Source organism: Triturus cristatus, chromosome 2_1 (genome assembly GCF_964204655.1).
Source record: "Triturus cristatus chromosome 2_1, aTriCri1.1, whole genome shotgun sequence".
In the NCBI taxonomy this organism is placed as follows: domain Eukaryota; kingdom Metazoa; phylum Chordata; class Amphibia; order Caudata; family Salamandridae; genus Triturus; species Triturus cristatus.
The window spans coordinates 62,922,728-62,949,810 of NC_140581.1; the positions used below are offsets into that span (position 1 = coordinate 62,922,728).

Below are 27,083 nucleotides of genomic sequence, written 5' to 3' on the forward strand. Positions count from 1 at the left end.
GATTTCAATGGGACACGAAATGGGATAAGAAATGGGATAAGAAATAGGTGGGTGACCATGTCCAACATTGTAGCAGATACCAGCGCATTAAATAGCACCGCAAAAGCTCACTGAACACGACTAGAAATGGACTCAGGAATTGCAAAACAGAAAACAAAGAAGCAAGTATTCCTAGACTAAGACTTATTTCTCCAAAATATCACAATTTTGGATTCAAGTGAGAATATGCTTCCCAAAATGTTTCTTGGATTAATACTTTGTGTAATGAGATGTTAGGTGGCATTAAGAGCTAGCACATAGATCTTGTTACAATCCACCATATGCAGAATACAAGTGTTTTGAATGTATTTTTATATTATTGGGATTAAGCACACAACAATTTGAAACAGGCGTTGGTTTATAATTTGAGGCTAAAGAGACACATCCATGTGTCCAGGCTGACAAACCGAGTAATACACAAGATTTTGATATTTGAGAGATTACATGTAGATGAGGGAGGCTGAGCTCATAATTTCCCACTTTGACTCCAAGGGTCAGGCCCACAAAAATACGTTATTTTGGGCATAGCCTAAAGATGTTACTAGAAACTACAGCCTACCAATTACTTAATTGAACCTCCTGATTTTGGGGTTAAGGAGATGAAGGAAGTCTCCTGGCAAAAAAATATATGAAATCCACAAATTCTTTAAAAATGTTTAACAGTTTCCTGAATTGGTGTATCACTAGTTTTGCTGGAGTTAATAACTGAACATAACACACTATTTAAGTGTGATGATGATTAAGAGGTGTCCTTGTGCGGTGAAGGATGGTTGCAGTGCTCAAAGGTCATGCTGCTAGATCACCAGATGTCCTTGTAGGCAGAACCTAATTATGAAACAGTGTCTTGTCATGTAATTTAGAGCATGTTTTCATCAGGGCAAAGACCATGTGATGTCACTTCCAGTGATGCAATGATTATGTTATTTAACAACTTTGAATTGGAAAAAATCTATTGCAAGAACTTACACATTGGCAGTGAAGGACTGACATCGGATAGGGTGCGGAATCACAAGTGTTAGAATCTGATTGTCAAATTCAAAATTTCTGAATGTCACCTTCAACATTTTTAAAAAATGGATATACCTTCTCATCACCATTCTGATTAATCACAACATCGGATAGACAATTAGTGATTCTGCATCATTTGCTATACAGGTCACAGATTTGAAATGTATTCTGATAGTTTAACAAGTTACTAATTCTGCAGCATAAATCCTGGTGTGACACAAGTTCCTCCAGTGGGAGCTACATTTATATAGCAAATCATAACTTCCGAGCCTTACAGTTTTTCTCAATTGTTAGTTATTCTAATGTTACTAAAATAAATTCCTTTGGAGAGTTACAAAGATTTAATAGTAAATATTTATCAGACATTCCTTATTGGGCAGCAATACCTTTCACATAAAGCTCTGAAAATTCAAAATATGTCCCAATCATAGCTTTATCTGAAAGTTTAAAAGTGTGTTCATAACTATTCATACAAAGCTTAGAAAACTCAAGACCTACTCCCAAATCACAGTTCATCTCTTGACTGCTGGTGAATTGAGACACTGATTGTGTTTGTTAGGTGGCATCAAGATGTTACAGATGTTAAAGCTACAGTGAACCCCCAGCCAAGACTTATGGCCAGATGTATCAATATTAGGAAAATTGATTTCCTATATGGGATTCCATCCCAATCTTAATTAGGAAATTGGTTTTCCTCATGTATGAAAGTCTTTTGAGTTTCATTCCAAGTGGATCCCAAATAATGCTACCTCATGCATGTTAAGGATATATGGGCACAATTTGCAACCCATTGGGAATTAAAGGAATGGTGGCCTGCTGGGGTTAACAGACTACCATGTCTGTGATTGCTTCTTAATAAAACAATGTTTTCTTTTTTTTAGTCCACTTTCCTTAAAGGAAAACAGGATGAGTTCAAAAAGAAGAAATTAAACTTTTCAGGTTCATGTTTTTAAGAGAAGGCAGTGTTTTGTTGGACTACGGTCCGATCTTAAAAATATATATTTCTTTCCATTTTCAAAGGGGAAAGGGTCCCTTGGGTCACTTTCCAAATTGCTAATAGGTTGCCTTTTACTTTAAGGCATCAGTATAATATGAATGTTTTGCTGCATGGGCGTGTTTGAAACTGAATGGGATGAATGATTCAAACACGCCCGAACCAAATACCGAATCGCGAACACAAATTGCATTCATAATATGTTATTGAATTGCATTTTGTGTTTGGACATATGTAAAAGCCTTTTTTTGGTCCGAAATGGTGCGGTTGGCCATTTCTAATTGCAAAAATGCTCTGTACATATGGCCCTAAGATTCACACAAAAGGAGGGTTGCTGATCTCTTAATTGATGCAAAAGAATCATTTGTTTGCACTGAATTTATCACCCTAAGTGAGATGAGTGTGCCCAGGTGTGGGTGCCTTGCTCTCTGTGCTACTGGATTCAAGCTATCCTGGCTGATATGGGGTGATACCCCAAAACCAGTACCAGATGGTTGTTTCCGGTCCCGGGAGGACTTGGCTTGGCAGTTTGGGTTGGACTGTAGCCTTGTGGAACAGGGTCAAGACTGATTTGCATATGGCTGGGTCCAAAGGTGAGTGGCATGGTGTGCAAAAGAACAATGGATTTAACCCAGATCCCTTGACTATGGGTGAATGTTTGATTTGTTCAGCTTTCTGTCTATTATTTGTATACACGTTATTTTTTGACCTCTTAATTGAGGCATCTATGTGGGGCCCAGCTGGAACTGAAATCAAGAGGCCTTCCTAACACTCTGCAAATAAAGCAAAGCTCACAGCATGCTGATCTGCTGAAAATGCCTTGGTGTCAGCACCAGGGCAAAATTGGCACATTTCACTGCGGGTAACTGGACGTTGCTTTGCAATAGCTGTCAGATCCAAGATCCATGTCAGTTCCCTGCATTTACAACACTGTCTTGAAGCCCAAAAAGTATTAGCTTTGTAAGTTGTAAAATATTGTCAAGCTATAGAGCAGTACACTTTGTATGCTGACGTCCTCCGACCTACAATTATTAGAAAACACAACTGCTTCTTCCTAAATAGGTCTCTAACCTTTTTTCTTCTCTCCTCCTCTTTAAGGTACAGTGCTTCCGGGTTATATTTTTGGTGACATTCCTGTTACAGAAAAGAGTTATGAGCAGGCTGTTCTGCCGCCCTTTGTGGATGCCTTAAATTCCTTGACGTCTGTTGCTGAAACCTTGCTGACCAGTACTGACCTTCAGCAAGGCTTTCATAATATCCACCAACTCCTAGAGTCATCCCACAAAAGTCTGTCAAAGGCGGAGCAGTCATCCCTGGCACAAGTGAAAGCACTGAGTACTAATGTGGAAGAACGCTTAGGCATGATAAACCATCTGAATAATGAACAGAAGGTTCTACAAGCTCGGGAACAAAGTCTTAAAGTGAAACTCTCCGGACTGCAAGGGCAGGAGTCATTCACCAAACAGCAAGTACTAATAGCAGAGGAAGCTGTCAAATATGCAGAGGATTCTTTAGACAGAGCAATTCAAGCATGGCATGATGCAGAGGAAATTGATAAAGAGGGCAGTGGCCTGAAAATGATACCTATATTTGGATCACTGCTAGGTATATATTGCATTTGGCTCATATTGAATATCATAAAATAAATACACACCCACATTTATATCACAAAGTCACAGATAACACCCAGCTAAACATCTAGGGCCAGATTTACAAAGATTTTATGCAGCACAGGACAGCAAGAAAAGTTGCTGCTCTGTGTTGGTGAATGCTTGTGTACCATCCATTGAACACTCCTTTAACACATTGCGGTGCATTACTTTTGGTCAGATGTCAGCAGAACTTGTCATTTGTGTTAGTTTATAAATGATATCTTTGATTTTGCATCAGGTTTGTGTTTAAAAAGTAACACTGACTAGATGCAACATCTGTGCAAATCTGGGACCTGGTTTCTAACACACACATTCACATAGACAGGCGCATCACACAGACTGACATAGTCATAGAAATTCACCATGCTCACACACATACATTCCGATAAAGAGGCTCAGCTACAAAGCCATAACACACACACACCCACATATGCACACACACACACACTGGAGAAATACTTACTCTCTAGGCATAACTATATAAAGATATGGCCCAAGGCGACAGACGGCAACCCAAGCCTTTAAATGGGGTTTACTAAGCCATACAAACCTTCCTTGAATGGCTCTGTATGGCTTAGCTCAAATCACTGCCTTGAATTACTCTGAATAGAGTTGGGAACCCATGGGTCGACCTAAACATTTTAATGCAATCCCATATTAACTCAGGTAGTAAACCTGGGATTGCAGTTTGGTGTGATGAGGAGAAATATCCTTTTGTCTCTTTGTACTGAACTCTTTTTAGTAGTGCTGCATTTTTCAGCTCACATAGAAAGAAGAAAATACCTATTAGGATTGCTTTTTTACAAGAAGGTTATGCTTTCTGCACATAAACAATCCTGCCTGGAATATACAGGTCACCTTGCACTATGATGCAAGGGTCTCCACATTGGTGCTAAGCTGAACACAGTGTAACGTCTAAAGGAGAGAGCAGAAATGCTCTATATCTGTGTAAATATGGAGCATTTCTGCTATATCAATTTTACGCAATGCATTGAAGGGCAGCATCTTTGCTTGCTACCTTGTATTGCATAGAAGTTTAGTAAATGTGGCTCTAAAATTCATACAAGTTGTGTTTAGTTCAGTATGAATCCATGCAATATCACGATAGACATATATTAAAAGTTTCAGATTGGCCTTGACAAGTATAGTCTAAAATCCAGAGCATATGGTACATCTGCATGGGGCACACCCAAAAACACCTTTACGCATGTCCTGCACAATTCATTTACAGTGGGTTTCAAATGACTCATAATTGCAGCGTCATTTGAATTCTTTTCAACGAATTTATAGTTTTTTACTTATAATAACAATTGGCAGGCGGAATTGGCAGAGTTTGATTCTGCAGACTTCCATTACAGTTCAGTGAGTTTCCATAACATTTCAATGGGGCAGAGTGGCCATTTTGCACAGTTTTTTAAACTCAAAATGCACCTTTACATCCAAACAATAGATGCAAGGATTCATTTTGTGCCAAGATTTAGCAAAGCCAAATACCAAATCATCTGCATTGCGTACCCCTCCTCGGCCTTACATACTGTACAGTGATTACTGCAGAGTACGTATGGATATTGTGGGTTATGCCCTGCTAGGTAGTGGTTTCTAAACAAGACTGGGAGTGGGAGCTGTCCCTCAATGTTAAAAATTCCCTGCAGATTAAAGTTTAATCTATTTCTTTTAAGCATAAAGGGACTGCCTCATCCTTCCTGCCCTGTTTAGAAATCACAGCAGTGCCTTTCCTTTGGTGCCCTTACATACTCTGCAGTAATCACTGCAGTGCAGTCATTGGTTTCTAAACAGGGCTGGTGGAGGAAGTGGTCCCTCTATGTTTAAAATGCATTGCAGATTAAACTATAATCTACTGTGTTTTTTAAAGATAGAGAAACATAAACCACTGAATTTAAATTAATTCTGCCAGTGGAGTGGCGGAATTTATCAGTAACTCCACGTAACAAGAGTAACACAGAATTACCAAATTCTTCTGATTCTGCTGGCAGAATTGAAAAATACTCCAAGGCCTAATATTAACAGTTAGCATGTTATCCTAGAGGCAAAACATGAAATCCTTTTAAGAAGATGCCTCATAGCCAAATTCTAAACATTTGAAATGATATGCTTTGTCTACTGATAAGTGCATGGTCTGAATAATCTCATAATTTATATGTGTTTACACACTTCAATCTTACAGTTTACCAATGAACCTGTAGTCTTTTTTCTATTTCTGTTAGGTCGAAATTTGATCAGTGAAGCAAATGAAGCTAAACAAAAGGCTGAAGAGGCATCTAAAGAAGCTACAATACGGCACATGAAATACCAGGATGCTGTGGAAAAGTATGAATCTGAGCTTCAATTCTACAGGGAGGCAATCCGTACTATGGAACAGGCCATTGCAGCTAACACTAAAACAATTCAACTCCTCAAACGGGACTTAGATTCGGAAAGAGAGCTATATCAAAATGTAAAAAATTTCCTCATTCCTTTGAGAAAATGCACCAGTTTCCTGAGCATCCTGGCTGGGAAGACCAGTGCTGCCACCATGTACATGGAGTTCAGTGGGGAGCTTGATGGTCTGCTGGAAGTCTTGGATGAAATCGTAGTGAGTGTTCGCCCCCTGGTTGAAAATAGTACAGATTACAAACTCCTGATCTCTGATAGATTACCAACCATCATACATAAGCTGGAAGAGGCTAACCGTAGGGTGAAGAAAGCTGCGGCATCCAAAAGCAGTGTGTACCAATAACTTTCAATGCAGTTTCATTGCAGTGTGTGGCACTTCCTGTAATCTGCTTCTTTTCTTGCATTTTGCTACGCAATACCTTTAGTTGGAGCTCTTACATCTCTTACGTTTCTGTCCTTAATTGTGAATGTGTTGCTAGCTGACCATGGCATCTAGCCTAAACATGGCAAAAAATTAAGCACAGCATCCCTGTCAGACCCACCTTTTCCTTGTTACACAAAAAATGCAATTATCTTAACCTCTACAGAACATACAAAAGCACATTGAGAACACCAACCCTGCTTCATCTCTTGTACCTGCACCTTCCCATAAAATCCAGCAGCATTCAGTCTTCAGATTCACATCTCTCCCAGATACATAATCATATTGAAGTCCCTCAAAGCACCTTTTTATTAAGATAATGTCTAACCTTCACCCTTCATGAAAGCTCACTCAGGGAACTCCCTCTCGCCCGTACTCTCCATTGCCAATCACAGGGATTGTGGCCTGTTGGGGTCATCAGAACACCATGTCTGTGATTGCTTTTTAAATAAAGCCATTTTTGTAATTTTTGTATTGCAAACTGCTCACCCTTTACACAGTAGCTGTGATCATTTTGTTTATTTAACAAGTTGCCCGCGCTTGAATTTTCATGGGCCCACAAATTGCATTGTCTTAGATAACAAGATAATTTGCAATGTTTGCTTTTCTCTGACAGCAGCACGGATGAGGGAGGTTATTACTTCAGCACGTCAGATTGCAGGTGTGTGTTTGAGACCCACAGCTTCACTAATCTACATGGGCTGTTACCTGACCTTATATGATCATCAAAAAAGAGCTTTGGAAGTCTTACTGAGAGCAGGGAGTAGACTCCACCCACACCATGGTTCTCATGACTAATGGACTTGAATGGGCAAAATGTGTGTTATTCTAATAAAACACTACTTGTAGTACACTTTTTAACAGATGGCAAACTGTCTATGAATAAATATTATGATAATTCACTACGCCTGACACATGACACATTTGTTGTGAAAAGCATATGTTTTGGTCAATAGACATTTAATGTTGGAATGTTATTAGTATTTTTTAAAGCCTACAGAAAGGTATGATGTAATATGAAATCTCACATATGTGCCATCGTAGGCAATGGTTTTTCTGTGGGTCACTTAGTGCAACAAACCATGGGTATGGAAGGCTTTCTGTGTGAGAATCCTTATTAAACAGGTATTTGGACAGACAGTATTAGGTATACATTTTCTAGTTGCACGACTGTGTGTCTGATGGTTGTCTTATGGAAAAGCTTACTCTCAATGCTGTAAGCCTTAGATGCTTAGGATGACAAGCTATACACCTGTTTGGTGCACTGCAAATGTTATGCCCGATGACTTAGGTCTGGTGTTCTTATTATGAAACATTACGACAAAGGCTTTTAAACAAAATCAAAGCTGCACCACTTATCCAATTATTTTTTTTATATATTTCAAAATTTTCAGTCCGTATTGAGAAAACAGAGTTGCTTCTTTATTGAGTTTTTTTAAGAGCCACAGCCAACGCGTTTCGTTCTGAAATAGATCTTCTTCAGGGCTGTATTAAAAACACATATAAAAACACGTGTATCAAAAAACTACCATGTATACAAAATAAATAAATACATCACATATCCTAACATACATGCATACAACAATACGAAATTGTAAACAAGCATATCAATAAAGGATTATTGGTTATTTCACTTAATTAGGGTGCAATGCCTCACCCCAATATATCCTCAAAAGAAACTTACATAACTTCCACAAATCTGACCATATAGAAACTGTATCCATAGCTAGTGCCCGTTAATTAAAAAAATAATGTCTCAAGGGTTGACAAACACTATTTCATTTCACAATACATAAAAGTCCATGGAGATCTCATAGAGAATCCATCACTAAGTTGCAGACTATCCCTCCTCCAATTACGAAAGGTATGAGCATAGGTAACCATAAATAATGGGCATACTGGCTCTCATGCGTGTATAATCAAACAACTGCGAGAGATTATCTATAGTCAAAATGTGATAAATTGAAAGAGAACAATAACTCTGATTACCTAACTCAAGCAACGCCAAGAGAAAACTATAAAAAAGATATTAAAGAAAATGAAGACGACAAAATGAATAATGGAAGGGGACATACCAGTTGTAGTATCAGCACTTGCATAACTGTATCAAAGTAATGATTGCATGTCACAAAATTCCTGAGAGATGGTACTCCTGTATCCGCATGAGCAATGAACGTAAAACAACAAAAAACAGACCCACTTTGAGCCAACACAACATTGGCCAAGATTGTTTCAAAAATCTATAATATTTGATTGTGGCAAGCATCAAATCAGGCCTACCTTGAGTCTATTTCGACGTCAATATTCTATCTGTCGCTGGATATCAAATGATATTGGTATTCCTATTTCGTCTTGATAATTAAATAGTAGTCTTGTATCCATATAGAAATAATACCCATCACTGATATGATAGTCATACAAGGAAATTCCAACATTTATAGATGTCTGGATGTGCACAATACCTACAAAAAGCCAATTCAGTATAAAATACATTGTGGAGAAGTGTAGCTCACTGGTTAGAGGAGGCATACCCTGAAGCAGAGGTCAGACCCGGGACCAGGGTTCGATTCCAGAAGCGGCAGGGTCTGGAGCCCAATTGTCCACGGACTCGATAATTATCACTTCGGTGCCCACTCTAAGCACGAGTTCACACTATGAAGCTCTGGGCAACAAGCTTGCTTAATCTCCACAACGCCCCCCCTGCGGCGGGATGCCTGGCTTTCACCTTGGGGATGCCCAGTACGGGTTATCTCACAGGGAAAAACCAGGACGGGTTCCCAATGCAAGCGCCGAGATGCCCAAGGGTAAGTCGAGCGCTATATAAGAACACACATACATACATACATACATAAGTGCATCCCCCTTCCTAGATGCATTATGACCATATTTTTAGAACAAGTTTAACAAAAGAATAACAGTATCCAATAGAAAATCTCCAAAATAGTGGGAGATAGAGGAGAAAGATGAAATAAGTCCTCCACATTTATCTAGTGAGTACAGATGTAGTCCCCAAGTTCTGGCGTTCACCAATTATATCATTAGACAGTGGATGACAAATCCCCAAATGCCATGATTGACACAAACGATAATCATTACGGATCCTCAGGGAGTGAAACTGTGACATCCACAGATGTATACAGTCCACGTCCATCGCACCCGTGCGTGACCGCATCTTCAGTGTTCAATGGCAGTATTCACCAATTATCCCCAGCCAACCTGCCAGTTACGGGATTCGTAATTACACAGGGTCATGTGATCTCAACCACACTAAAAAAAGTGGAATCACCACATGCACTTTACTCGGGGCATAAAGCCCAATTCCATCACTCGGCCGCTACTGATGATACGTGCCGCCCTTGGTGTAAGCGCCACATACAGCCGATTTGTCCACCCATAATATAATATGCAACCTCCCCACATAAACCAAAGTTCAGTGGCAATCAGGTCTTACCCGCAGTCACTGACAATAATCCCGACTTGGTGTCCAGCGTTCCTGTTCCCGCCCGTGGTTCATAATCCGGGACGCGGACTCCATCATTTTAAGGGTATGTGTGCCCGCGTCATTATTGCGCGCACACCACATAGTAGGAACTTAGATGCAAACATCACCGCCATCTTTAAGTGTATAACGTAATAACAGTAATTATGTGTGAAGCTCCTCGATCAAGGCCATTTCATTGTATTTTTAAAAATCGCAAACGAATATTATCAACAGGATTCCTGGGTTTTGGAATCATTAAAGCAAAATCCTGGTCAAACTACAGCGATGATGTAATGATACATAAAGACTAGTCCCTTAAAACGTCATGATACACGTTCAAGACCATTTTATCACAAAAACCTCGAGAGAGAATGTTACTACCAATATCGCCAATTATATCACCAAGTGAATTTCTAGATTTTGAAATCATTAAAACAAAATCATAATTATACTACAGCGATGATGTAATAATACATAAAAACTTGTCCCGTAATTAAGGCGTCGTGATACACGTTATTTTGCATATCCTAACCGATGTCCCTTAGCGTAAACCCAGCATGTATTGCCATGGGAGTTTAGGAAATATATGCAATACATTTCATTTTGTTAAGGTCCGTGCTACTGAGACCAAAACCGATTACCAAAATGTCTTTATATATAAGTCGAGTCACACTGGCAAAAAATAATTCCTAACCATAGGTCGACAAAGTGGAGAGGTACAGGACCCTAGCAATATATAGATCCTAGATCACAGTCATCCAACACATTCAAAACAAAAAAATGCTTTGTAATGTGAAGGAATAAGAAAGTCAATCAAGAAATCTGCGGTTATTCCATACCATTTATACAAATTTCATAAAGTAGGTCCAACCTAGTATGTTCTCTATTTCAAAAATGCGGATGATTCGCATATCAAAAGTGGCAAGGCCAATTCTCCGTTGCCAATATAATTTAGTGATCAAACTGTTTGGTCGAAGAGAAATATGCGATTATATGCAATGATTTTTGGTTCACAGGAAATAATGCATCTCATCATCTGTGTTGTGTCCCATTTCAATTCATCTTAAGCGGCATATCCACATGGCTTCCCTTTGACGTAAGGTTAATTCTCTATTACCACCCCGAGGGTGTGCCTGGATGTAATCAATACCATGAAACCAAATCTTGCCATTCTCACCATGGTGTTCCCTCATATGGTGCGTCATGGGGTATTTAAGATGGTACTTTTTAAATGCTCTAACATGTTCCTTTATACGCAACTTAAGCGGTCGCACTGTGCTCCCTACATATATCTTCCCGCATTCGCAGCCGATTATATAGACTGCATAACTGGTTTTACAATTAATAAAGTCTATTATTTGATATTCCTTTGAGGTGTTATAACAAAAATTCTTGATCTTATTTTTCCCAAAGGGGCACATATTACAATTTAAACATGTAAAGAAACCCTTTGTGGCCGTGGAAGCCATGTCTTTGGAGTTAAACTTCTTGGATAACTGGGGCACAAAAGTTGGCGTAACTTTTTACCTCAGCGAAATGTTGTTATATATTCCCTCAAACTGGGTGTCTCATATAACAGTCCCCAATGCTTCCTTAGAATATTGAACAAACCAGAACTGTTGTTGGTATATTGGGTAATAAAAGTCAAATGTGATCCCTGAGCCTGCCTTGTCTTTGGACCCACAGGCTTTTGTAATGTACTGTCTCTAGTCAATTTATTAATTCTTTGATCTGCCTTGTTTAAAAAATCCCTAGGATAACCTCGCGATTTGAATCTCTTTTTTTACCTCTCCGATGCTGTCCCTAAATGTCTTGTACATGCTGCAATTACAGCGAACATGGACCATCTCTCCAAAAGTGATATTGTTAATTACTGATTTGGGATGTGCACTCGAAGCGTGTAATGTGCTATTACATGAAGTCGCTTTTTGAAAGATGGTACTCTGTATTTCATTATTGTCAATGTAAAATAGGATATCTAGAAACTCTATACTGTTTTTACTATGCTTCATGGTCAGTTGTATATTGTGGGGATTGTCATTGAGGAAAGTATGGAACTCCGTCAATTGCACAATCGTTCCTTTCCAAAGTATGATGATATCATCTATATACCTCCCCCAGAAGACAATCATGTCAATCCAGGGGAGACATATTTACCACAGGCATGCTCCCTCTCCCACCAACCCATAAAAAGGCCGGTGTACGAGGGAGCAAACCTGCTCCCCATCGCGGTTCCTTGTATTTGGTGGAACCAGGTGCCATCGTGTAGGAAGACATGTTTGGATAAGATAATGTTGATCGTGTCAATAAGCATTTTGTTGTGATCGGCATGGTTGGCCATGCGTTTAGCCAAAAAGTATTGTACCGCTGTTATTCCAAAGTGCTTTTGGATACAGGTATACAATCCAGTCACATCTAATGTTACAAATGTCAAATCCTCTGACCATGATAAGCCATTGAGTTTCTCTAGGATATCCCTTGAGTCCTGTATATATGCAGGCAAATTTTGTACGAAAGGTTGAAGGAACCTGTCCACGTATTGTGATAGTTTTTCAGTGGGTGTGTCAATCCCAGAAATAATGGGATGTCCTGATGGGAAGTTTCCCCCTTTATGTATCTTTGGTAATACATAAATACAGGGGGCAAGTGGATTACTTACAGTAAGATACCTACGTTCCTCATCCGAGAGTAGGCCACATTCACACCAATCATGTATTTTAGCATTGATATGAGTGACAAGGGTGGGAATGGGATTGCCGACAAAGGCTGTTGGTCCAGCTGATTAATTGTGAAAAGCACATGTTAGATCCAACAAGCTTTACATAGTTTGTTATTAGATGATGTTAAAGGATATAGACTGATTTTTTGTTCCATGTAATCACACAGATTACCGTAGTGGCAAAGGTTATTGCATTGGCCGTCCACTTTGGCACGGCTGAGGATTTTCACTGTGGTGATCCTTGAGAACCTCCATCGATAGAGAGGATTGTTTATTGTTTTACATCGGTATTTAATTACATATTTGTAAGTTTATATCTGTATGCTTGATGGTTGCAAGCTTATGAGCACTTGAATAAACCTGTCATGGTTAAGGTGTAAAGAAATCATAAGGGTAAAGGTGAACATCATGACAGATGTCATTGGATTCATCTATTTATCATGAATCAATTTGGCAAAGTCAGTCATCTCAAACTATGTATTGTGAAAAGCATGTGTTAAAGGCAATATCCTGATAAGGATGGATTGCTATTATACTGTGCTCAGTCTATAGGCAGGTGTAATGTTAAATGGAAATGTCACAGATTTAGTAATAGGCAAGGGTTTTGGTGTTGGTGACCCACCCAAAAAAACTCTTTGAATTCAATGATCCTAGCTAGGCTCTCTTAGTAGCAATTGTCTTTTGTTTTGCCAACTGTGATCATCTTTACACCTGCACGTGTTTGACTGTATGCCACATAGATGGCCCATGGGAACCTTGCAGAAGATTTAGAAGACTCGATTTGTTTTTAATGTGGCATAAAGGCAATTCACCCTCGGGCAAGGAAAGGCCAGATCACGCTCAAGTATGCAGAGGATGGAATTCTAAAGGATATTTTGCTCTGTAAAGGAGGCTAGAACACTCGCTCTAAGTGCAACAACAATGTGAATAGTGTGGTTTTGGTGGAAACAGATGATGAAGAACTATAGTAGGCTTGAGATGGCATGGTGACAAGCCAATGATAACATTATTGGCTTGAATGTTTATAATGAAAAGGTAGTAGGTCTGACTTATTTATTGTGAAAAGCATATGTTCACGTTTTGGGGTAGAACTCTCTATTAAAACCTGCAGATAGATATTTTGTTGCACGGAATCGCTCAGTTTATCATAGAAGGCACAGGTTTTGGTGCTGGTTATCCCCTCGACAAACAGTGGATATGGAATATTTGCCCTTGTAAGGCCCCCTTAGGAGATTTAGAGCCACATGTATTAAGCATATTTGCGGTTGGAAAAGGTCAATCGGTCTGTCTATGATTGCAAAAATGCTTTTACATATGTATGAAACACAAATGTGTGTTTGCGATTCAGTATCTGGAAGGGGCATGATTAGGGTGTCCCTTCCAAACACCGAAACTAAATGGGAGGTATGAATGTTTTGTGACCAAATTATGGTCACAAAACATTCATATTTTACTGATTCTTCGAAGGAGGTGGTAACCCATTCGCAAATGAGAAGGAGTACCCAGGGGGCCCCTTCCCCTTTGAGAATGGACTTTTTTTTTTTACACTGCCTACACTCAAACAATGAAACTGCAAAGTTTCATGTTTTCATTTGAAATGCAACTTGTTTTCCTTTAAGGAAAACGGGCTGCATTTGAAAACAAAAAAAGACTGCTTTATTTTAAAGCAATCACAGACATGGTGGTCTGCTGACCTCAACAGGCCACCATCCCTGTGATGGTGTAGATTCCAATAGGCTTGCAAATTGCGACCTACCTCATTACTATGCATGACGTAGGTCTATTTGTGACCCATTAAGAATCGCTAATTAAATTGAAAAGGATTTCATACATTAGGATTAGCTATTACCTAATTGCGATTTGAAGAAATCTCAATTAGGTAATCGCTACTTGTAATAATGATAAACGTGGTCCATAGTATTTTTCTTTACCAACTAGCATTTAGTGACTGTTTGTTGCCTCGTGGAAAACATAAGCTCAGTACATGAGGCCTCAGTTGTTTAAGGTGGGAAGTCAATTATTACATCTTCAGGCCTGAAAGGTTCACCAGAAGAAAAACATTTCTGATGACATAGGTTATAACTGTTTTTTATGGAAAGCATATGTTAAAGTCAGTACACATTTAAGAGCAAATTGTTATTTTTCTATATTAAACTCTTCAGACACTTATTTTGTTATATGAAATGGCTCTATGGCAGTGTGCCGGCGCCATCATTTATAATGGGGAAGACACCAATGAAGCTGGCACGAACCCTTCTCCCGTGGATGTCCTTTGTGGCATCTAAGCATGAAGACAAGAGGATTCTCCTGTGTGCAGCTGAAGAAAGTTTTCCTCCAGAAGCCATTGTTTAAGACCACTTTTCCTGTAGCTATCAGAACATTTCCACACTTTTAAAGGGTCAACATGACAGATGAAATGAGATGTGGCCTGGTGACTTGAGCTGCCGACCTTTGGACCTTGGAAACCAGGGGGCATATTTACTAGACGTTGACAAACATAGGGCAGCATGCAAAGTTACTACTCTTCTTTGCATTAATGGGAGAGAGCTGAATATCTACTGAGATATGGTGCTTTTCACCTCTCACCTAGCACCTTGAGGCTGCCTAGCTCCAATGCAGTCAACCTTCCACATGGAGGAAGGGTTTGTGCATTATGGGCAAGATTGTTTTTGTGCAGAAAGCAATACCTTCCTTCAGAAAACAATCCAAAGAAGCAATATCGTTTTTGGATGTGTGATGCAGAATGCTGAAAGTGTCCCAACGCCCTCAGGCCAGGCTCACACAATATGAAACTGTGAGAAAAAAATGCTGCAATAATTACAACCTGACAGACATCTACTAACCATTACAGGGAACATGAAAGACTTGTCATTCTGACTCCAATAGTCTGAAGAAATTCTGACTTTTTCACACAATAACTTGCATTTTTTCAATGCATTAGAATCTGAGATTATCAGTATGATGCACTGTTCTCTGACACTTTTCTAAAATAAAAACATGGACATCTACCTTAATTAATGATCTAATACATCCAAATTAAAGGTGGCACCTGTGTTTCTCTTGCTATATGATCTATGCCTCTTGATACCATTGAGTTAATTCACAAAATAACTGCACTCAATATAACTAGCACTTTTCGATTTTATGATTGACCGTATACTAACTATTGTTTCTTTCATAACTGTTTTTGACTGTTCTGTCTGCAAATAAATAAGGCATATTAACCCACAGTGTGCCTTGACTCATAAGTCATAATTCACTTGGGTCAGACTAAGTGCAGCTCCTGCTCTGCACTTTATTCTTCTCAGGTCGATGCACTGCAGAGCATTCAGTTTGTCAACTGGAGCAGCATGAGAGCCATAGCTAAACAATGAAGATATTATTGTGGTAGTATGAAAACATGTTGTTATGTTTCTCTGCAACACACAAGGGGACCATTAATTACACGTGAGAACTCAAGCGGTTTTGAAAATATCAGGATTTCATTAGCTTTTACTGCTGAAAATAAAGTAAGAACTAAGAAAAAAAATTCCAGTACTTGCATAGAACTTCCCTTAAAACCTAAAGTAATCTTCACTGCACCACTCATTAAACATATGCATTTGGAGAAGTGCCTAAGGAGGATATACGTACTCATAGTTATGCAAACAGAAGTATTGTCCGGGTTCAATAACTGTTTCCATAGAAAGATAAAAACAAAAACAATTTTGAAGCATCCATAAATATTAGTCATGCTTTGCAAAAATGTCAAAAGACAAGCTTCAAGTTCCTGAACCAATCACTGACATTGACAGAATTGATGAGGCGAAACAAAACAAAAAAAGATAATGGATAAAATAACTTACAGGGCTGAAGAAAAAGTAGAAAGAATACTTGATGAAATAGCAGTCTGTATATCAAATGCCTGCCATAGGGTACTACCAGACTTTTAAGATATTGCACGTGCTACAACTTATGCCAGTAATAAATTCCTTAATGGATACTCGGATGGGTGACATATGCTACATATTTCAAAGGTCTGATGAAAAGAATAATTTAATGTCATCTGGTGAAACTCCCCTTTCACTGAAAAATGTGATCTGAATAAATAATTTCCACCCAGCGTTCCCCCAGGTCTCCCGGTAAAAATCCCAATGGTATCCCAAATGTCCCATCACTACGTTTTGGGCCCTTGCCTGCCGCGGGTACTTGGGCCTCCCACACAAATGAGGCACCATTTTTACCGGGAGACCTGGGGGAACGCTGGGTGGTGGTAAAGTTGAGTGAGCCCGGTGATGCCACTACTTTTCCACCCCAAAATGTGTGAAAAAAGTGATTTTTTCAGCAAAAATTGAGGGTTGCAGGGGATTCTGGGTAAGGAAATGTTGGGGGATCCATGCAAGCCATACCTTCCTGGAAGCTGCCGGGTGTCTAGTTTTCAGAAATGCGTGGGTTTGGTAGGTTTCCCTAGATGCCCGCCGAGCACCGGGCCAAAAACCAAAGTGACCCCCCTTGCAAAACCAGGTGGTTTTGCGATAGGCCATTTTGATGTCGCCTCACTACGTTTTGGGCCCTTGCCTGCCGCGGGTACTTGGACCTCCCACACAAGTGAGGCACCATTTTTACCGGGAGAACTGGGGGAACGCTGGGTGGTGGTAAATTTGTGTGAGCCCGGTGATGCCACTACTTTCCCACCCCAAAATGTGTGAAAAAAGTGATTTTTTCAGCAAAAATTGAGGTTTGCAGGGGATTCTGGGTAAGGAAACGTTGGGGGATCCACGCAAGCCATACCTCCCTGGAAGCCGCCGGGTGTCTAGTTTTCAGAAATGCATGGGTTTAGTAGGTTTCCCTAGATGGCCGCTGAGCACCGGGCCAAAAACCAAAGTGCCCCTCCTTGCAAAACCAGATTATCTATTGTTCCTACAGCGTGAGAATTTTGGAATAATATTGCAAAGAAAATGTGGCAGACATTTTGAGGTTTGCAGGACATTGGGGATAAAAAAAAATTTAGAATTCACAAGAGAGACATCACCATGAACTCCCATGGGTTTTCGACAATATCTACAGTTGGTGGGTTATTCTTGCATGGAAAGTGTACCTTGGCAGAGAAAATAAAGACAAAGATTCCTGCACAACCATCTATTCCTCAAACACACACACATACTGGTTGGATTTGGCACGAGGGCGAGTCATGGTTCAGTGTATTAAATTTTATTAACAAGAGATTTCACAAAAATGAAATGCACTGTCAATAATTAAATTCACAAAAAACCAAACCAATGACTCACAGCTCGTGAGCTGTAAAGCCACGTCAAGGCACCAACCACTTTACAGGCCATTCACACACCTTTCATACTTGATACAAACAAGACCATTCGCACCACCAGGCACAAAAGCAACACATTACAAAATTCACCAAAAAGGGACAAGGTACACCCTGCTTCAGAAAGACAAATATTACTGCACAGCCATCTAATCCGCAAGCACACACACATACTGGTTGCATTTGGCATGAGGGTGAGTGATGGTTCAGTAGATACAATTGTATTAGCAAGTGATTTCACAGAAATGAAATGCACTGGTAATAATTGAAAGGGCGAGAAACTGAACCATTGACTCACAGCTCGTGAGCTGTAAAGCCACGACAAGGCACCAACCTTTTTACAGGCCATTCATACACCTTTCATACGTGTGAGACATACAAAACCATTCACACCGCCAGCCGCGGGCCCATCACATAACAAAACTCACACCAGCACACAGCGCCATTCAAGGGCCCATCACTTTCACACGCCCACAATCCAGACACAGCAACTACACAGGCTGATGGATTGCGTGGAGTGGCACTCAGCTAGCAGTGTGTGTAGTGACCAGCAGAAAGTCACTACTCACACACAGCCAGCAGAGCACCAGTCCACACACACCGCTAGCCAAACACCAGTCCACGCACACCGCTAGCCAACCACCAGTCCACGGACACCACCAGCCAAGCACCAGTCCGCACACACCACCAGTCCACGCACACCGCCAGCCAAGTACCAGTCCACGCACACCGCCAGCCAAGCACCATTCCACGCACACCGCCAGCCATGCTCCAGTACACACACAGCACCAGCCAAGCTCCAGTCCACGCACACCACTAGCCAAGCACCAGTCCACACACACCACCAGTCCACGCACACCGCCAGCCAAATACCAGTCCACGCACACCGCCTGCCAAGCACCATTCCACGCACACTGCCAGCCAAGCTCCAGTCCACGCACACCACCAGCCACGCACCAGTCCACGCACACCGCCAGTCCATGCACACCGCCAGCCAAGCACCATTCCACGCACACCACCAACCAAGTGCCAGTCCACACACACAAACAGCCAAGCGCAAGCCTACACACACCGCCATCACATTTAGGATTTTTTTAGAAAAAAATAAAAACACAAACAAATTGCAAATAGATACAAATCTTCTAACAGAAAATCAGCAACTAAATACATTGCACTAACACCAACCTTGAAACAGAATCAAATTATCCAAAGAATACAGAACAGGCAGTTCACTTTACCACTCAAGAATCCTCCCAAAAATTATTTTGTGTGTGGTACGCTCTAAAACAAGCAGAGAGACACAGTGCAGGATGAGAAGGACAGTCGGGGCAGTACATACGACTCTCCTTCCGCAAACCTTTTCGCCAACAGACTCTACATCTCCTACTGGGAAAATCTTTTGCGGGTGTGGGAGGAATGTGATCTGGAAAGTGGCGTTCTTTCAATCTAGCAACATCCTCCACCAGTCCAACTCTAAGAACACTTGCCTGTTCCACTACAACAAGGCTGCCTATTACAGACTCCTGAAACTTAGCAAAAGTCATCTTTGACTCAGGGCAAGAATCCTGGAACACAACAAAAGCATTAAACATTGCCAAGTGGAAAAGATGGATAGCCAACTTCTTGTACCAAATGTAAGCCTTACGAAGAGCAGTGTAAGGTTCCAACCTCTGATCTACTCTGTCAACACCACCCATGTGCCTATTATAGTCTAAAATGCACACAGGTTTGCGCGCTTCAGCGACCTGACCCCAAACAGTCACAGGTGCAGTGCTTTCATCATGGATGGTAGTCAGCATGTAGACATCTCTCCTGTCTGTAAACTTCACAGCAAGAAGCTCCTGGCAACGCAACGCACTGCACTGTCCCCGCACAAGCTTTTGACAAACAAGTTCTTTCGGGAAACCTTTACGGTTAGAGCGGATTGTGCCACAAGCAAGAGTGTCCACTTTGGCCAATTCCCTGAACAACCGCACACCAGTGTAGAAGTTATCTACATATAAATGGTGGCCTTTGTTAAAAAATCCTCTTCCAAGTTCCCAAACAATTTTCTCAGTCACTCCAAAAGTGGACGGACAACCAGGGAGGTTAAACCTAGATTCCTTACCGGTGTACACCCTGAAATTAGAGACATATCCAGTCCTACTGTCACACAGCATATACAGCTTTATTCCATAGTGTGCCCTCTTACTAGGAATGTATTGCCTAAAAACCAAGCGGCCCTTGAACAACACCAAAGACTCATCCACTGCAATTTCTTTCCCAGAGGCATAAATCTCAGAAAATCGATCAACAAAGTGATCAAGGACAGGCCTAATCTTAAAAAGACGGTCACAGTCAGGGTGATCTCGTGGCAACGCTAAACCATTATCAACAAAATGCATCATCCGAAGCAGAAGCAAATACCTGTCACGACTCATGACTGCCGGAAAAATAGACGTTGCCATCAAGGGACTGCTAGACCAATATGAAGACATTGATGGCTTCCTTAGCAAGCCCATCAAAAAAGTTAAACCCAAGAACTTCTTCATCTCTTCAACATTTGTGGGAGTCCACCGGGTAGCTCTAGAGTAGGGCCTAAGTCTGGCACTGTTGTCCCTCAAAAACTGTTCGGCATACAAATTAGTCTGCTCAACAATCTCTGCAAAAAACACATCGTCCATAAACAACTGAAAAAAATTTACCGGCAAAAAGTTTTCAGTATTCACTCTAGACCCTGGAACACCAGTAAACTCTGGCAATGCCGGCTGCACCATGCCAGGGGCAACCCAGAGGTCATCACTTTCAAAGGGAAGCCTTGCAGCCCCAGCCTGCAGCCCAGATGCCTCTTGCCGCACTACACCAACGGGAAGCCTTGCAGCCGCAGGCTGCAGCCCAGAAGCCTCTTGCCGCACTACACCAACGGGAAGCCTTGCAGCCCCAGGCTGCAGCCCAGATGCCTCTTGCCGCACTATCGGCACATCAGTCTCCTCCTCTAACACAGGCACTTCATCCGCACTAAGAGCATCTTCATCATCCGATGACTCCATACGGAGAGAAAACTCACTGCCAGAATCGGCCCCTGCCTCCTCTCCCTCAGATGCAGAGTCAGTCTCTGAACCAATATCAGAGGAAGACTCAAACAGCAAACCAACAACCTGCTGAGCAGTAATCCTGCGGCTAGCCATTTTACTTACTAAGATAGAAGACTGCACAAACAAGTCAACAACAACCAACAATGTGCAAACCAAGTAAGTAAAGAAATGTGTACCTTTATCACAAAGATCAATGTACTCAAAAACTATACAATTCAATTACAAGAGACAGCTGCACTCACCAGAAACCAACTCTGCAGTGACACAGCAAAAACCAACGATATCCAACTAGAAAGAAGAAGAAAAAACTAATTACTCACAAGACAACAAAATACACATCGAGCACCAATGCAAAATGTTTTTGACACTCAAAAACCAAACATACTGCTATTATTACACCATTTGCAAAAAAAAACCAGGGAGAGAAATCAAACACATTTACATTGTACAAAAAAAAGTCTCTTACCAAACTAATCAAACAGCAGAACAAAACGGCAAACTGAAAAGAGCAAAAGCCTTCACCTAGAACAAAAAAGTAAAAAAAAAAAACATTACAATTGTAATTCACAAAAAATATAACAATAAACATTATAACATGCTATGTCACTACCCAAATGGTCAATCGGGTTGTGTGCCAGGTGGGGCTACTCAGTCCCGGGGCGGGTGAGCCAAATACATATTATAAAAAATTGCACCCTGGAAGTGAGGGGTCTAGTGGGCTTTTCTGCCCCCCCTGGGAGCAGAAACGGCAAAAAAATTAAACCGATCTGCCTCCAGAGGGAGCAGAAAAGTCTTCAAAAAAATTGGGGGCCCAGGAAGTGACCCTTGCCAAAGGGGTTGCTTCCGACAATAACAAACAGATCCCTGGTGTCTAGTGGGCTTTTCTGCCCCCCCCTGGGAGCGGAAACGGCAAAAAAATTAAACCGATCTGACCCCACAGGGGGCAGAAAAGTCTTCAAATGAATTAGGGGGCCCAGGAAGCGACCCTTGCCCAAGGGGTCGCTTCCTACAATGATAATAAGATCCCTGGTGTCTAGTGGGCTTTTCTGCCCCCCCTGGGAGCAGAAACGGTGACACAATAAAACCGATCTGCCCCCAGAGGGGGCAGAAAAGTCTTCAAAAAAATTAGGGGCCCAAGGAAGCGACCCTTGCCCAAGGGGTCGCTTCCTACAATAATAATTAGATCCCTGGTGTCTAGTGGGCTTTTCTGCCCCCCCCCCCTGGGAGCAGAAACGGCGAAAAAATAACACCGATCTGCCCCCAGAGGGGGCAGAAAAGTCTTCAAAAAAATTAGGGGCCCAAGGAAGCGACCCTTGCCCAAGGGGTCGCTTTCTACAATAATATTTATATCCCTGGTGTCCAGTGGGCTTTTCTGCCCCCCTGGGAGCAGAAACGGTGAAAAAATAAACCGATCTGAAGCAGAAAAGACTTCAAATTATTATGGGGGCAAAGGAAGCGACCCTTGCCCAAGGGGTCGCTCCCCAAATAGGGAAACACACATCCCTGGTGTCTAGTGGGGCATCCCTGCTCCACGATCGCGACGCTGTGCGTGATCGTGGAGCAGGAATGCCCTGTATTGAGACATCAGGGGAGAGGAAATACTCTTTCCTCTCCCCCGATGCCTCAATACTTTGAAAATCCCCCCCGCGGCCCCACCGGAGCACAAAACTCACCGTCTCCTCCCTGGGACGCCTGGAAACAAATGGCTTCCAGGCATCCCAGCGCTTCCTGATGACGCCGGCGCGCGCTGTGCACGCTGACGTCATGGGGAAGCGTGGGGGGGCTCGGGGGTGGCAGCGGAAGATCTTCCGCTGCCACCCCCCTCTGTGGGGGCATGATCGATGCCCCAGGGGGGGAGCGCCAGCGCTTCCCTCGGGGGCTGTGCTCATGACGGAGCGGTTCCGTCATGAGCACAGCCCAACCGATGCTCACGACGGAACCGTTCCGTCATGAGCATCGAAGGGGTTAAATAATAATTCTGTATGTATCCAAATATTTTGAATGAAAATCAACCTTTTTCTATTTATTTACATGAAGCTGTTGAATTCAAAATGTTTGTATCCGAAAATGTTATGTGGTGTTATAAGTATAGCTAAAGGCATTTAGTGTCAGTTTCTAAAGCCAGAATAATTCTCTATTACCAGTTGACCCTTATCTGCAATTGCACTGCACTAAGATAGGATATTACCGGATCTTGTCATTGGATGCAAACATTCTTTGAGGCATCAACACCTGTTGTTACATTTTAATGTTTCTATCAGGATTTCTGAGTCTTTATGTTGCTTTGCCTTTGTTCACATACTAATATGGACTAAGGAATAGGTTCTTTTAGATGCTGGCTAGATGAGTGAGTGACTAGCGCTGCATTGTGCTAAGGGCTACGTTCTTGGATACAGCGAACAGAAGCAATGTTATACCCACAGCATAGGGAAGTATACATTTACCAGAAGAGGGATGTTTTATTAAAATTTGAGAACTTCTTAGAAGATATATGTGCAGATATTGTGATAGTATTTATTTTTAGTGACTTAAAGAACAGAATAATATGCAGAGAATAAATGGTGCACAAAAAACAGTTGTAATAAGGGACATGGCAGGGTGCAAAATGTTCCACTTTAAAACAATGTTTGATACCTTTGCAGTAGGTCATCGTTCCTAGTGAACACTTAGTTAAACAGAATGTTTGAATTCCTGTATAGGAACCTGTTTGATTAGATACACTTAAAGAAACGTTTTAATGGGCCGGCCACATGCCCCTAGGCCCTGTCTCCTGCAGATCTTGCATCTTTATGGCAGGGTCTCCAGTCTCCATGTCAACTGGACCAAATCACACCTAGTTCCCCTCAGGAGAGATTCCTCAATAATCAACTGGCAGTCCCAGCTCTCAGCTCTCAATGTCTTAACTTTAAATAGCTAGGCACCCACATAACTTTTGAGTTGAGTGTGACATGGAGCCTCAACATCCACCCCCTAGAGCTGTGAATCTCCCAGGACATGGTCAAACATATCAACCAACCACTTAATGTCTGGGGGGCAGTGGCTCTCCTTAAAATGATGATTATGCCTCACTTCTGTATGTCTTGCTGTAGGAAAGTCATCATTTATGCCCTGAGCACCCCAAATTATTTGACTGATCCTGGTGGTTAATGACTCTGAATGTGCTCTGGGCTCTGCTAACTAAGTCCAGGGCCAGTGCTCTGTTTAAAAATGAATATGGTAATTGGTGAAATTATTACTGGTTCAGACAACCTTCCTGCGTATCCCTCGTATATGTTAGGGCTTATAGGTTTAGAGACCCTAGTTGTTTTTTTTGCACTGAAGTGTGTACCGATGTGGTATCAGGTGTCATTTTAAAGTCAGCCCTGCCTCACTGGCTGGTTTTAAAATAAAACTGGGCCCAACAATGATATTGGAATTATGAGTACTTCAAAAGTTGAACAGTACCTTCATATTACACGGTATAAAGATAGAATATCGACGGGAAAATATCGACTAGCATTAATATCGTGGTAAGAATATCGACTGTGAAAAATATCGTAATAGAAAATATCTTTTTAAAAAATATCGTTTCGTGAGAATGACAAAAATATCGTCATAAAAAAATATCGATGAACAGAATATCGTTGATCAAAATGTCGTTTCATATAATATCGACAGAAAAATATAAGTTGTTATAAAATTTATACAAAAATATGTATTATGTTTTTAAAAAACTTACAAAACTCCTACTAGTAATAATATGTGTAAAAAAATATTTTCTACAAAAGAATTGTTAAAATTTTAGTAGCGGGTTATTGGTATTATAGGGGATAAGGGTGGGTAGTAATTTAAAATTTGGTTTTTAAAAAATTTATAAAATATAAACAAATTAGAAAATATTTAAGAAATCCAAATTTTAATTTGAAATTTCGAATTCTTCACGAAATTAAATTTGTAATTAAATTTTATAATTTCAAATAAAAATTTTAGGAGCGGGTTTTTGGTATTATAGGGGATTAGGGTGGGTAATAATTTAAAAATGTAGTGTTTAAAAATTGTATAAAATATTAATAAATTAGAAATTTATAATGAAATCAAATTTTAACCTCGAAATTTAAAATTTTACACGAAATGTATTTTTTAATATTAATAAAAAATATCACATTAATATTGAAGAAGCGTTATTTTGGTATTATAGGGGAATAGGGTCTAAAAAATAATTTAGATAGAAAAATGTATATTGTTTACTAACCTGCACATTTCCTGACTTATGTTGGATTGGAGTTAGAATAGTAAATTATTATAAAATATAAACAAATTAGAAAATAATTAAGAAATTTTAAATTTAATTTTAAATTTCTAATTGTTTACTAATTTAAATTTGTAATTAAATTTAAAAATTTCAAATAAAAATGTTAGGAGCGGGTTTTTGGTATTATAGGGGATTAGGGTGGGTAGTAATTTAAAAATGTGGGTCTTTAAAAATTGTATAAAATATTAATAAATTACAAATTTATCATGAAATCAAAATTTAACATCGAAATTAAAAATTTTACACGGAATTTATTTTTTAATATTAATAAAAAATATTAAATTAATATTGAAGAAGCGTTATTTTGGTATTATAGGGGAATAGGGTCTACAAAATAATTTAGATAGAAAAATTTATTTTGTTTACTAACCTGCACATTTCCTGACTTATGTTGGATTGGAGTTAGAATAGTAATTTATTATAGTTTACTATCCAGCACTTTCCCTGAGTTATGTTATGTTTGGAGTTAGAATAGTAATTTATTATGGTTTACTATCCAGCACTTTCCCTGACTTATGTTGGATTGGAGTTAGAATAGTAATTTATTATGGTTTACTATCCAGCACTTTCCCTGACTTATGTTGGATTGGAGTTAGAATAGTAATTTATTATGGTTTACTATCCAGCACTTTCTCTGAGTTATGTTATGTTTGGAGTTAGAATAGTAATTTATTATGGTTTACTATCCAGCACTTTCCCTGTCTTATGTTGGATTGGAGTTAGAATAGTAATTTGTTATGGTTTACTATCCAGCACTTTCCCTGAGTTATGTTATGTTTGGAGTTAGAATAGTAATTTATTATGGTTTACTATCCAGCAGTTTCCATGACTTATGATGGATTGGAGTTAGAATAGTCATTTATTATGGTTTACTATCCAGCACTCTCCCTGACTTATGTTATGGTTTACTATCCAGCACTTTCCCTGACTTATGTTATGTTTGGAGTTAGAATAGTAATTTATTATGGTTTACTATCCAGCACTTTCCCTGACTTATGTTGGATTGGAGTTAGAATAGTAATTTGTTATGGTTTACTATCCAGCACTTTCCCTGAGTTATGTTATGTTTGGAGTTAGAATAGTAATTTATTATGGTTTACTATCCAGCACTTTCCCTGACTTATGTTGGATTGGAGTTAGAATAGTAATTTATTATGGTTTACTATCCAGCACTTTCCCTGACTTATGTTGGATTGGAGTTAGAATAGTAATTTATTATGGTTTACTATCCAGCACTTTCCCTGACTTATGTTATGTTTGGAGTTAGAATAGTAATTTATTATGGTTTACTATCCAGCACTTTCCCTGACTTATGTTGGATTGGAGTTAGAATAGTAATTTATTATGGTTTACTATCCAGAACTTTCCCTGACTTATGTTGGATTGGAGTTAGATTAGTAATTTATTATGGTTTACTATCCAGCACTTTCCCTGACTTATGTTGGATTGGAGTTAGAATAGTAATTTATTATGGTTTACTATCCAGAACTTTCCCTGAGTTTACAATTTATTTTTGATCAAAAGGGTATTTAGTCCTCTGGAACGCGTAGACCCTCGGTTTGAGTCGTCACATACTGTAACTACATATTCTGTGGGAAAGTTATGTCAATCCTGGCTGCGACATTCCACCTTAGCATCTGTCAAAGTTCATTTATCGAAGTTACATGACAAAATAGATTTGAATTATTTTGTTAAAGGTCCTGTGGGT

The 27,083-nt window shown here is 40.1% G+C and overlaps 1 protein-coding gene across 2 annotated transcripts in view; it reads left to right on the forward strand.

Annotated features, from left to right (window-relative positions):
* The window catches only part of LOC146863735 (uncharacterized), a 91,553-nt gene extending 84,143 nt beyond the window's left edge, over window positions 1–7,410 (forward strand). The window contains exons 3-4 of one of the 2 annotated variants that reach the window (XM_085627893.1): window positions 3,140–3,646; window positions 5,919–7,410. In XM_085627893.1, coding sequence (XP_085484019.1) covers window positions 3,140–3,646; window positions 5,919–6,430 — 1,019 coding nt within the window. In that variant the 3' untranslated portion in view covers window positions 6,431–7,410. The remainder of the gene's footprint in view (window positions 1–3,139; window positions 3,647–5,918) is intronic. The other variant, XM_085627894.1, reaches the window with a different exon arrangement.
* The last annotated feature ends 19,673 nt before the right edge of the window (window positions 7,411–27,083 follow it).